Source organism: Malania oleifera, chromosome 6 (genome assembly GCF_029873635.1).
Source record: "Malania oleifera isolate guangnan ecotype guangnan chromosome 6, ASM2987363v1, whole genome shotgun sequence".
In the NCBI taxonomy this organism is placed as follows: Eukaryota; Viridiplantae; Streptophyta; class Magnoliopsida; order Santalales; family Ximeniaceae; genus Malania; species Malania oleifera.
Window position 1 is genome coordinate 90,010,751 of NC_080422.1, and position 14,196 is coordinate 90,024,946.

Here is a 14,196-nt window from a genome sequence, read left to right on the forward strand (position 1 = left end):
AATCATAGTCTTTAATTTTCACATTAAAAGAGAAAATGTTAAGAAAGAAAAGAGACAAATAGATTAATTTAGCTAGTGAAAGAAGTTGCCGACTATGAATAATATTTTGTTTAAATAATAATAAAGAGTGGCAGAAATAATTGGGTCTAAAATGAATTTTGATCTTACCCATTTATTAATGTCAGGTCTAAATAAAATTTATATCATGTGTTAAATTTTCCAGCATTCTTTGAAATAATATAAAAATAAAAAATATAATATTATATATAGAAGTGTTTTTGACATTTCGTAAAATTCCATTAGCACCACTACATTATTTTTCTGATACTATGAAAAGGTGAATTTGCTATTTTTTTATTTATAAAATAAAAATTCAAAAAGACAAAATTATTATTTAACATATTTAAAAATAAAAATAGAGTTCCACTAATATTTAACGAAAGCCCTTATGTGGGGTGATGATTCAAATCGGTCTGGGCCGGCTTTCTGCCTCTGGCCAGGCCGGTCCTTTTTCAGACAAGCCGCAGCGTTAGACTCGTAGACTGGTCATGAGGTTGACTCAATTAAACGTACAATTTTTTTCGCGGTCCTCTTCATTTTGATTTCAATAGTTTAGTTGTCGCCATCTCCATAAAGAGAAAAAACTCTCTCTCTCTCTCTCTCTCTGCAGTCCCCACTATTCAAGCCCTAGAAACCTGAACTCAGAACTCCTGTGAAGAATCGAAGACCTGTTATCAATCAATCATGAAGAGCAAGACGCCATTGAAGCAGCTCAAGCTCTCTGTTCCTGCTCAAGAAACCTCCATCACTAGCTTCTTGTGAGTCCCTCCTCATCACCATCAGATGATCATTGTTCCTGTCTCTTTTTCCTCTTTCGAAACTCAATTTATGAATTTATTTTTTTATTTTGTGGCTCGTGGTCTTCTTTCTGATTCTTTGTATCCTAATTATCGTTATACTCTGGACTTTTAGTCTGCCACTAATCTTTGATTGTGCAATTTTATTAACATTGGTTAGTTGTCAGGACTGCCAGCGGCACATTCCAAGACGGCGATTTGCTTTTGAACCAGAAAGGTCTGCGCCTAATTTCCGAAGAAAAGGAATCTCGCGTAAGTTCATACGAGTGCATATATTGTGTTTCTTGGTTGCTGATTCTCTTTCTAATGCTGTGTCGAAAGCTTATGCTTGTTTAAGAAAGAATTTGGGGGCATGTGGTATTAAGAGAATGTGCTTATTGCATGACATTTAGGCACATTGGTGATGAAAAGTGCAATGGGCGACTCTGGTCCTCTTATTTCTCTTCATAAATCACTAAATTAGCATATGCACATTCACAATGTCAATGTCAAGGTTGTTTCTGGTCCTCGTGTAGGAATTGATCTCTCCAATTTCTCTTGATAAATTACTAAATTAGCTTGTGCTGGAATACATCATGGTGAATGAAATTACTAGAAAAAAATGCTAGTTTTTATGGCATCAAAACAAGTTTCATTTTACGATATTCCAAATCTGATTTATAACCTCTGCTGTTTGCCTACATTTCCTTTAGTGGCCTTGTGTAGATGTTGGATTCAAAATGTTGGTTTTTTAATATACATATGATTTTATGATCAAATAGGTGTGCGTGCGTGCGTGCGTGCGTGTGTGTGTGTGTTTTAATTAATTAAGAATTAAGTTATGTCCTGGCTTATGAATTTATAATAGGCACGTTGACCAAAGTCAAGTTCCATATTTGTTGGATGTATATTGATTGCATGTACAGATGTAATCGAATCCATGTATCTTTAATGATTAATGTATAATGGAAACACATACGACTAAGTTCTTGGAAGAAGAAATGAATAGGAGCCATGATATGAGAATGTGGTATTACTATAAGATTCTCCTATAATTGATCAAATGGGTCAAATGAAGGATCAAGAGTATGCCATTGCATGACTTTTCCATTAATTCCATAACAGAAAGTACACCCAATTAGTCATAAACTACGGGGCCTTTTGGTATAATTGTTGAAAGTTATGAAAACATATACCGAAAAAGAAATTGAAAACAAAAACAGAAAATAAAAATTGAAAACCAGTAACTTGTTTGGTTAATATTTCTAAAACTAAAACAAATTAAAAAATTAATTTAAAAATGCTCATTTTTTCCCTTGACTCAAATAACAATTAAAAAAATACATTTAAAATAATATAAGTTCAAAATAATACAAATTAAGAGTACTATATTAAAAATAAAAATTAGAATAATTATTTTACTTTATTACATTTCAAAATTTACCTTACAAGAACAATCTTATGGTACATGATAATTGAAAAATAGTAAAAATATTTTGTAAATGGATTTTACTATTATTTTAAATTTTTTTGAAAATTTATGGACATTTTTATTTTAATTATATTTTAGATTCATATGATCATCTTATTTTAGTTTTAATTAAAAAGTAAGTATAAATTGAATGATTTAGTCCAAAAAAAGTCAATTATGGATATTAAAATATTATGGCAATAAGTTGCCAAAACAACTTAACACCATAAAACTTGTTTTTTAGATTTTTTTGCAAACAACTGAAAATTGATAATATAAACGAAAAATTGGCGACTTAAGCAAACATGCTTGCATAATATGTTTCTTCATTGTACATAAATGAAAACAGAATGCAGAAAAAATACCAAACAGACCCTATACAACAAGAATAACAATAACAACAATAAGAGCAAACCAAGCCTTAAGTCCCTCTAGGTGGAGTTGGCTATATGAATCCTTTTTTGCCAATTTACACAATCGTGGGCATTTTATTTTGACAATTTAAGGGCTATTAAATCCATATTACTATCCCATTCTAAGTTATTTTAGGTCTACCTCTATCCATTCTAATGCCTCTAAGAGTGACTAGTTCACTCCTCCTCACTAGTGCACTATTTGGCTTATGTTGCAAATGCCTAAACCATTTGAATTACCCTTCCCTTATCTTATTTTCTATGGCTGCTATCCATAACTTATTGCAATATGTTCATTCCTTATTTTATCATTTATAGCACAGTTGATCTTATAGTTGCCTGATTAAACTTCTCTTTTAATTTTAAGGGTATTTTATGGTCACACAACATACCTGAAGAACTTCTCCATTTTACTCACTTTGCTTTAAATCTATGTATTACATCTTCTATGATTTTTTCTTCAGCTTGCATAATAGATCCAAGGTATCTAATCTAGCAGTGCTCTAATTTCTTGACCATCAAGTTTAATTTTTCCTCCAATATTCCTTTCACTATGACTAAAATAACATTACACACATTTTGTTATATTTCTACTTATCCTAAAACCTTTAGATTCTAAACTTCTTAGTCTAACTTAAATTTTACTCCATCCCTAGTTTCATCAATCAAGATGTTATCATTTGCTAACATAATTCATGGAACCTCATTTTGGATGATCCTTGTAAGTTCATCCATCATTAATGCAAAAAATATGAGGGCTCAAAGCAGACCCTAATAGAGACCTACTGTGATTGGAAATTCCTTAGACTCTCCACCTAGAATCCTAACGCTAATGTACTCATGCAATTCTGAATGACTATATAGTTTACTTACAAAAATAAACTATTGAGATTGGAAATGATCGAATTGCATTTTCAAAAGCCATGGATTTGGTAGAATTGCCTAATGGAGTTACTCTAGTTCAATGCAAATGGATTTTTATAATCAAATATAACTAAAAAAAAGGGGCAGCCCAGTGTACAAAGCTTCTGCGTATGCGGGGTCCGGGCTAGTGGCTAAAGGATTCACTAAAGAGGAAGGACTTGATTTTAGCGAAAAATTTTCTCCTATTTCGAAGAAATATTCCTTTAGAATTCTTATGGCCTTATGGCTCATTATGATGTGGAAATGCATCAAATGGATGTGAGAATGATGTTTTTAGATGGAAATCTACAAGAAGAAATCTATACGAAACAAATGAAGCATTTTGAAGAGCAAGGTGAGGAGCAACTAGTTTGTAGGTTAAAGAAATCCATACATGGACTAAAACAAGCTTCTTGCCAATGGTATCTTAAGTTTCATGAAATCATTACTTCCTTTGACTTCAAAGGAAATGATGTTGGTGAATGTATCTAAAGATCAGTGGAAGCAAGTTTATATTTTTTATTTTACATGCGGATGATATACTACATGCTAGTAATAATCTTAGTTCATTATATGGAACTAAAAGATTTCTTTCTAAGAACTTTGAAATAAAATGCATGAAGGATGCCTCATTTGCATTAGGCATTGGCATTTGTCGTGGTGGGTTGAAGAGAATACTTGGTTTATCTAACCTATATTAAACAGTTCTTGCTAAGGTTTATCATGCAAAGTTGTTCACTAAGTTGAGCCCTTATCATAAAAGGTGACAAATTAAGTGAACATCAAAGTTGTGCTAATGAAATTGAGTGAAATCAAATGGAAAGTATTTCATCTGCAGTTGTTATTGGAAGCATGAACTAGATCAAACATGTACTCACCTTGATATTTGCTTTGCTCTTGGAATGGTGGCTAGATATCAAAGTAATCTATGAATGGATTATTGAAAAGCTGCACATAAGGTGATGCAATATCTTCAAAGGAACAAAAGATTTTATGCTCAAGTATAATGATTCATTTGAAATTGCTAGAATTGAGATTTAGATTTCACGTGATGTGTTGACAACATTAGGATGTATGTTCATGTTAGGTGGAGGTGCTGTTTCATGGAAAAGTATGAAACGGACTGTCACAACGTCCTTTACAAAAGGAAGCATGATTTGTAGCATGCCATGAGGCAACCTCCAAAGCAGTTTGGTTGATGAATTTGAATTTGGGATTTCAAACAGCAGATTCTATTTCAAGGCCCATCAAAGTATTCTATGACAATTGAGTTAAGTTTTTTCTCTAAAAACAATAAGCGTTTAAGCAAGTCAAAACACATAATTGAGGTGTCTTGTTTTTAGAGAAAGGGTGCGAGATAAAAAGGTGTTGATTGAACATATTATTACTAAAATGATGATAGCAGACTCATTGACTAAAGCATTGATGCCTAAAATGCATAATGAGCATCTCAATTCTATGTGTCTAGTTGATATTTAGTAATTTATGTATGTGCACATTATGGAAATGTAAATGATGGAAAATGGATATGGTGTTTGACATTCTCATGGGACCATTTTATGACGTGAACATAAGTGTATCATTCACATTCTTCCTAATTATGTCTTATCTAAATAAAGTCTGAACTTGTGATACATGGAAGGAATTATTTCAATAATTGACACAAAACCACCATGATCCACATTACCTTTCTTGTTAAGTATATGGGAATGCTAATCTTAATAAATTGCATGTGGTTTTATCTAGTGGGAGAATGTTGGATATATATGTGTGTGTGTGTGTGAGAGAGAGAGAGAGAGAGAGAGGGAGTGATTTTCATGATCTTATGGATGTGTATGCTGTTTAATTAATTAAGTATTATGTACATTGATCAAAGTTAATTACAACATTTATTGGATGTACAAGATATAATGGCCAAAGTCATATATCTTTAATTATTAATGTATATTCTCCCAAAATACATTGGAAGAACGAAGATGCATGGATCAAAGTCATGTATCTCACTAATCTCTATATCATTAAGGGATGTGATATTACATCATGGATAATTATTTGAAGGAACATTCATGTTCAAGGAAGGGAGGGGCCATGCGCATATTTATGACTCTATGATGGATTGAGTCACTTAGGTAAACATATGAAGGACTCTTGGTCCCTCTCACCATTCAATTGAGTTTGATAGAATTTCCATCACTAAATTAAACATAAGAGAAAGGAAAAAGAACATCAACCAATTTCCGCATATTTGAGACTTGATCAAAGAAAAGAATGAAAGAAAGCATAGGTACTTGTGTCATAGATCATTTGTCTAGGTTGAAATAACTCATTTTTTTTTTTTGGAAAGCAAAGATTCTTTTAAAGTTCGGGCTTTCATTTAGACCTTAATTCTTAACAAGATCAATACAGACAATATGCTACAATTAAGGAGGCCCTACAAAGCCTTAGTCCAGATATTTATATGATGTGCAGTGAGTCTAATGAGACTATTAGTCATTTGTTCATTCATTGTAAGAATGTAAGGTAGCAAGATGCATGTGGAACAATATCTTTTCATACTTTGCTGAGGTTTGGGTGGCTCTAGTTACAATTCAGGATTTTTTGTAAGTGAAGTTCTGGGGCTTTGGGAAGGAGGAGAGAGAAAGGATATTTTGGGACTGCACTGTTTTTACAATTTTGTGATTGCTTTGGCTGGAAGGGAATTTAGAGTTTTTAAAAATCATAAGACCTCTCCAAGATTGCTTTGGGAGAAAGTTATTTTCTTGTTTCTTTCTGGGCTTAATTATTGTAAGAATAGTACATCCCTCCTTCCTTTAAGAGCCAGTTGTTCAGTGAGCTCTTAAACAAATCACTAACGTGGGCAGCTACATTGATCGATTTGAGGAACTGATGCTTAGGAGTGGTGTTGTTGAGGTCACACATCACACTGTAGCTAGGTTTGTGAATGGTCTTAAGGTGGATGTCGGGTGAGAGGTTGAGTTGTTCTCTCCAGAGTATTTAGAGATAGCCTACAGAAAGTGCTTGTCATCGAAAGGTACCTCAAGAGCTCTCGTAGGTCTTCATCTCAAGTGAGTGAGTCAAAGTCAATCCAAATCTTTTCCTCGACCTAGGCCTACCATCCCTTGTCAACCCCTATAGAGAGTTCTATGAAGCAAATAGAGTCACATCATATTGTTCGCTCTAGTGGACTCAGTATTCCTCAAGCTAGTAGCTCATCTTTGCAGTGTCATTATTGTCATGCTAGAGGTTGTATTGCTGCTCGTTGTCCCTAACGAGCTTTAGCTTTAGAGTGTGAGACTGATGATATGGCTGATTGTGAGGATCAGGTTGTAGATGCTTTTGAGTACTCTTGGGAAATGAGGGTGAGCTTGTGGATGATTTTGAGGAGGATGACTATCAAGTTACGGTGGTTAGGTGTGTCTTCTCCATTACCATGGATATTGAGAAGTGGAAACGAACCACTATTTTCCTCACATACATTTGTTGTGGCGATGGGAGATGTAAGCTTGTTATTGATGGGGGTAGTAGCATGAATGTGGTCTTCAAGACTGCTCTAGGAAGATTAAACCTTAAAGGAGAGCCACGCCCTCAGCCTTCTAAGGTGAATCGGGTAAATAGGACAAATCTACCAATTATTGAGAGGTGTCTTGTACCCATCCAAATGGGAGATTATAAAGATGGGGTCTATTGTGATGTACTCCTGATGGATGGGGCTCATGTCCTGTTAGGGTGGCCATGGTTATTTGATTATGACATAACCAATCATGGTAGGGAAAGCACTTGCATGTTTAGGCACAAAGATAAGAACATCATTTTGACCCCTACAAAGCCCACTCTGAAAGATCCTAAGGAACAAGATAATCTATAAAGCCCCAATGCAAAGAAATATTCACTTGCTTGATCATAGACTTTTGAAGGAGAGAGCTTAGAAAATAGGTGCATTTTAGCAGTCATTGCTCGAGAGGAGTTGTCTCCTCTCGAGCAGTGACCCTTTGCAATCTCTCGCCTCTCTTCGCGAACCTCTCATACTCTCTACCACTGTTGGCTACAACTGGCTTTTAGAAATTAGAATCTTGAGACATTTTTAATTTGGCTTTTTTCTTATGGCTCATCCTTAATTTTTTAAAAATTCTTATATATTGTTTGTGTTTGTTAGTTAAAACTTAAAATTGGCCTATATGATATTTAAAAATTATGTTCTTATATTTTTCTTTATCATTTTAAAAATTTTCACATTTTTTTATTATATATAAATTGATTTTATTTATTAATTATTTTAAAAATATAGTCCCAAAATGCTTACGCCTCAACGCCTTCAAGCTTATGCCTCGCCTCACGGAGGGGAAAATGCCTCGCCTTGCACCTTCGCCTTTTAAAACACCGATACACATGTTATATCACAACCTTCTTAGGGTACCAAGCTAACCTTCCAGCCTTAGGTTAATTTAGAGTTCAAGTTTGAGGAAGGTAACCTTGAGGAGTTTAATGATGTAGGGTACCAAGCTAACCCTAGGCATGCTCCACATTCCCCTAGGCATGGTTGGGAAGACTATGGATATGTTACAGAAAAGGTCAAGGTTGATGTGCGTGGTTATGATGGGAAACTCGACTTGAGCTCCTTTTTAGAATGGGTATTGGAGATGGAGGATTTCTTTAATTGGTACCGTATATGGGGTGAGGATGAAGTTTGGTTTGCCAAGATGAAACTTGTAGGACTGGCAAAGAGGTATTGGCAATCTGTACAACAAGCTCTAGACTAGTTGGGTGAACCTCCTAGTACTTGTTGGGGTTTTGAGGGTCTTTTGCCGTCTGACATTCAAAGGGATTGGAAAGTAGCTTTGATGTTATTTTTCCTTTTTTCTTTTGCGCTTTTAATTGGGGGATTTCTTGTCCTCATTTCATAGTAATTATCTAATTTTAATAGAATTCTTTCATCATCTAAAAAATGGCACAAGTTATAGGAATTAATATTATTTTTTTATATCCTTACTTTTTCGTGGTTCAAAAAGTAAGCCAAAGGTCCTTATTAATAGAAATTTTTTTAACACAAAATAGTGAAGAACAACTCAGCCTTAACATTCCCATAGGAAATCCAAATGCTCACTCTATGTGATAAACCATTCCAAGCGTAGCTCGTAAATCTATTAGATTTTAGCCTTCTAGGTAGTAGAGTTTACACTAGTAGTGATCAGAAGTGGGATCTCTAGTGTTGTGAGTTAAGACACCCATGGGAGATAGGCAGTCTGTTTTCTCCGCACTTCAGTGATTGAATGTTGAACTTATTCATCCCAATTTGTGCCTGCAACATGAAAAACTGCCTTCTCAGTTCATATGACTGAGTACTGAGGAACTCTTCTTATGAAGATAGACAAAGAGCACCTCCTCCAAAGACTACTTTTTATCCCTTCTTTATTTTTCTCTGATGAAAACCTTAATTTTACTGGGAAAAGTGAAAAAGAATTAGTACATACTGTGTGTAATTGGAGAAGATCTCCTTGGAAGAAGAACTATATCAATAGCTCAAAAGAAGGGGGATAAAACTTCTAAAAGGAGAGAAATATGATGTTAAAATAGCTTGAAATCCACAACAAAGTCTGAGTGGTTGCGCCCCTCTATGATTTGAGATTGGTGCTACAGACTTACAGTGGCCCAGTTTGAGGATTCTGCCGAATGTTGTACCTAAAGCTGATGCAATATGACATTTCTCCCTGTCATACAGATCTTGCAAGTCATAAATCATAAATCTTAATCTATCAGTCTGTCACAGGTGATAATCTTGCGCACAACTTCTCATGCTATTACTAATTTTGTGTGGGCGGTGATATTCTGTTCCAAATCTAACTGCCTGAGGTGGTTGAAGTTGAACTGCAGAAAGGTCCCTAATCCTTGCTAAAGAGGGTAAATTTTTTTTTCAAGACATGCATTTGTAAGGGTTGTCACAGTTTTATGCTTTGAAGGCCAGATAACTTATTAGATCCCCATATCCTTGTGAAACCCAAGCTGTCATTTAGAAATGTTTGGCTTGGTTTACATTTTTTTTGTTTTTTGTTTTTTTTTTTTGAATCATTTGCTTTTTTGGCTTGTCTGCTTAGAGCATCACCAAATTTGTTTTCTATTGTCTATTTGGACAGCCTTCAGATATAAAGGAGCTTGATTTCCAATTCTCTTTGGAGGACCTTGAGACCATCAAAGTCATTGGGAAGGGCAGTGGAGGAGTAGTTCAACTTGTTCGGCACAAATGGGTTGGAACATTGTTTGCCTTGAAGGTTGTTATTTGAGCACCACAGTTTTTCTCCATCTCTTTTGTTTTGGACTTCACTGTTTGACATTCTATTTCTATATTTTTGACTGTTTTTTCTATTTATGAAATTTTCATTGTCTTGTTTTGCATTGAGTAATGAAAAGTTGTAGAATTATTTTCTCAAGCTAAACAATTATTTATGTTCTTTCTCTTCTTTTCATCACAAGGCATAATTGCCTCATATGCTTGCATTTAATGTGAAGGTGGAGCAGGATTAAGTAGTTAGATCCCATTAAGTGCATGAAATTTTATATAACTATTTGATCATTCAAGGAATGTATTGGTTCAAAGAGAAGACAAGTTAGAAGGCAAGAAAGTGATTCAACCTCACCATGTAGATGTATTAGCATAATGGAGTGATGGTTAGCTGATAATTTCCTTTTAGCAGTTTCTAAAAGCAGCAATGCTTCTGTTTAAGTTACTAGTTTTTGATTTTTGTTGTTGGTTTTCTGCTGTTTCCACAAAAAAAAAAAAAAAAAAACTGAAACCAGATTTTATAGTTTTCAATTGTTTTGGCAATATATTGCCAAAATACTTAAATATTTAGAATTAATTTTTGTGGATTAAACATTCATTTTTATACATAATTTATGATCGAAATTAAAATAAAATGACCATGTGAGTTTAGAATATAATTAAAATAAAAATATTCTTAAATTTTTCAAAATTGTGAAAAAAATTAAAAAGTGATTTAAAATATATATTATTTATTTTTCAATTGTCATCACAATAAGATTGTTCTAGTAGCACTAAAAAGTGATTTTTAAAATATAATAATTAATTAAACTAATTATAATTATTTCTATTTTTATTATAATATTTTTAAATTTGTATTTTGTTTGTATTTTATTAGTTTTATTATATTTTTATTGTAATTTGATTCAAGGAAAAATATGAGCATTTGTTCAATCAAGTTTTAATTTGTTTTGGCTTTAGAGTTGCTTGTTTTCTATTTTCAGTTTTTGTTTCTGGTTTTTGTTTTCATAATTTTGGCACTGATACCTAATGGACCAACTAAAAGTTCATTGGATTATGCGTCACAGGTCATCCAGATGAACATACAAGAGGAAATTCGTAAACAAATTGTACAGGAGCTGAAAATAAATCAGGCCTCACAGTGTCCACATGTTGTAGTTTGCTACCACTCATTCTATCACAATGGAGTTATCTCTCTTGTGTTAGAGTACATGGACTGTGGATCTCTGGCAGATGTGATCAAACAAGTTAAAACAATCCTAGAACCTTATCTTGCGGTTGTTTGTAAGCAGGTATCCATTTATTCTCGTCTTTTTGATTAAAATGTTTTGCTTAGATGCTGGAAGTCCTTGCAGTAATTTGAACAACTCTTTTTTTCTTGGCTCAACATATTCCTTTCTTTTTTCCAGGTTTTACAGGGTCTTGTGTATTTGCACCATGAACGACATGTTATTCATAGGGATATAAAACCATCCAATCTGCTCGTAAACCACAAGGGGGAAGTAAAGATTACTGATTTTGGTGTGAGCGCAACACTAGCAAGCTCTATGGGTCAAAGGGATACATTTGTTGGGACTTACAACTACATGTCGGTATGTGGATTGTGGAGTTGTAAATTTTCCATGTTACTAGTAACATAGCTAGTTGGTTGTTTATTGTTGTTGGTATTGTTATTTTACTTTAGTTTATATATAAATTTGGATTACAACCAATGGAAAATTAATTTTATTGCTCAGCCAGAGAGAATCAGTGGAAGCACTTATGACTATAAAAGCGATATTTGGAGTCTGGGCATGGTAATACTTGAGTGTGCCATAGGACGATTCCCTTATTTGCAATCTGAAGACCAACAAACTTGGCCAAGCTTTTATGAGCTTTTAGAGGCCATTGTGGAGAGCCCACCACCTTCTGCTCCATCAGACCAGTTCTCTCCAGAGTTCTGTTCATTTGTTTCAGCCTGGTAATAAACCATGATGCCTGCATCTCACGTCTCATTACATTATCTAAATGTGCAGCAAAATAACTTTTCTTTTGGCATAAAATGATTTACAAATAGTCATTTCGTCTTCTTCTATATCATTTATGTTTGGTTGTATATAATGACATGTATCACTAGTATTCAGTTGTATACCATTTTGAAAACACATGAAAACGTGCACACAATCTTACACTCCCAGCTTTGCTCAGTGATTCCAGTTTAAATATAAGTCTGAAGCTTTGTAAGACCAAATTTTTTTTGCGTGTAAGCTTCTGAATAACTACTTCCAATTTAATATTTTCCAAGATCAATTCTAGAAATGCTGTCAAAGTCAAATCGCATATAATGCCTGTTAGGTGCCGATAGTCTCACATGATTTTAGCCATTCTCATGATTGACCTTGTGATTAGCTTAATAATTTTGTCAAATTCCGTACGTCTCCTTAAGAGGCACGGCCTACGAGGGACCAACTAATTAATCATTATTGTGTTGTTGTTTCACTATTAATTTATGTTCTATTTGGATAATAGAAGACTTTTTTTTTCTTTCTTGTGAAAAATGTGATCTATAAAGCTACAAAAAATGTTTTGATGTAAACATTTCGTTCCAGATCTAAAGTCTGGTTTGAAGGAGGCAATGGTGAATTTGCCTTCTAACCTATCTTCTTTTCTTCTGTCCGAGCAAAGTTGGTTTAATTGGTAGTTAAATATGGGATTTCATTCTGCCAAAGCTGGCAAAAGGATTGTTCACATCTTAGAATACATGGGAAGATGAACATCTTTTTGAGTGATTGGCATTGATTTTGTGTCAGATTAGTTTGTTATCTTGTAAGAAAGGTTATAATCCATGGAGTGTTAATTTAAGAGTAGAAGGTGTCCCCTATGCTTGAAGTTGTTATCAAATCAAAGGGTTGTTTTCTGTGCGTTGAAAGATTTAGAGGAGTGTTGAGCCGTTAGGATGGAATTTCATTATTCCTTCAAAGCTGACAAAAAGAGATTATTAATATAGATAAAATGGGCGATGTTTCATTTCTCATCTTAGAGAGTTGGAGTTCATGAGAAGATGAATATATTTTTTTATGACATGCAATGGTGAATTCTCGTGGATTTTACATCAGATTATTTATCAAGACCTTGTGAAGAAGGTTTTAACCCATTGGGTGTTAATTTGAGAATAGAAAGGGTTACCGTAAGCTTGAAGTTATCGAATCAAAGGGAGCGTTTTTTTGTGCCTCCAATGATTTAGTGATGTCCAGAGGGGGTTGAGTCGTTAAGATGGTGGTAATTCCTTCAAGCTTTGAGAGCGGTATCAAGTTGCCATGAAGAATCCGATTAGTATAGTGGTAAAGGTGGGTGGATATGTGAGATTGTGGTTTGACCATCATCAAGAGAGTTACAATTAGTAGAGATGGTGGAAGAGAGAGCGTCTTTCAAAGGCTTTCAGAGGCTGTGTGCCAATATGCTTCAGAAACCTACAGTGATGGAATCAAAATTTTTTGGTGAGGTTGTGCTCACAACCGTAGGCATTCAGCAAAAAATGAATAAGGAAAGTTTCCTAATAATGGGTGACAGTTAAGGAATGGGACTCAAGGTCATTAGTTCCAGCTGAATCCAGAGCGGGGGTACATTTTAAGTTGCAGGCAATGTAAGGTTGGGTATTTGAAATAACAACTCGAACGTTGTGATTCCTAAATTTCTTGTGTGGCAAGCAGTTTTTTGAATCTGTCAGTGCTGGGGGGACAATAAGGATTATTTTGTGATAAGGGGAAGCCTTGTTTGAACAGCGATATTGAGCAGGCTTTTTCTTAATCAAACTTGTTTGTAGTAGCTGATGAATTTGAGAGCATGCGAGAATCAAGAGAGAAGATTGTTGCTGGATCAACTGATGGCCGAGAATGGAATTAATGATGCTTTTGATATTTTTAGATACTCAGAGCAGCTAATCAATTTGGTGCTTCAAAGGAGGGATCTTTTGCCAATATTCTTTTCCAAGTTTTCTCTTCTACTAATTGATTTCAATCGTGAAAGTATCCTAGGTGTTTTTGTGATGGAATGTGTTGGTATTTGGGAGTTTCAAATTTTAAAAAAAAATATTTCATGCATGTCATTGAATAGCTGTTCGTTTCATTTTCATTAAATACGTAGTTTTACTTTTTTGATTTATTTATTTTAATTGGATCATTATGTTTATAGGTTTTTATTGTTAACATATTTATTATGATTTGGAGTTATTTAGTTTATGCCTATAAAAGGCATGCTCCAGCCCAAGCAATAGAAAAACATTTGTCTGTTCTTTTTCCCTCTCTTCCTTTTTTGCTTTGT

The 14,196-nt window shown here is 34.1% G+C and overlaps 1 protein-coding gene across 1 annotated transcript in view; it reads left to right on the plus strand.

The window, feature by feature from the left end:
* The first annotated feature begins 590 nt into the window (after window positions 1-590).
* The window catches only part of LOC131157311 (mitogen-activated protein kinase kinase 6), a 29,560-nt gene continuing 15,954 nt past the window's right edge, over window positions 591-14,196 (plus strand). The window contains exons 1-6 of the mRNA XM_058111364.1: window positions 591-818; window positions 1,025-1,109; window positions 9,752-9,886; window positions 10,965-11,189; window positions 11,307-11,489; window positions 11,634-11,857. Coding sequence (XP_057967347.1) covers window positions 745-818; window positions 1,025-1,109; window positions 9,752-9,886; window positions 10,965-11,189; window positions 11,307-11,489; window positions 11,634-11,857 — 926 coding nt within the window. The 5' untranslated portion in view covers window positions 591-744. The remainder of the gene's footprint in view (window positions 819-1,024; window positions 1,110-9,751; window positions 9,887-10,964; window positions 11,190-11,306; window positions 11,490-11,633; window positions 11,858-14,196) is intronic.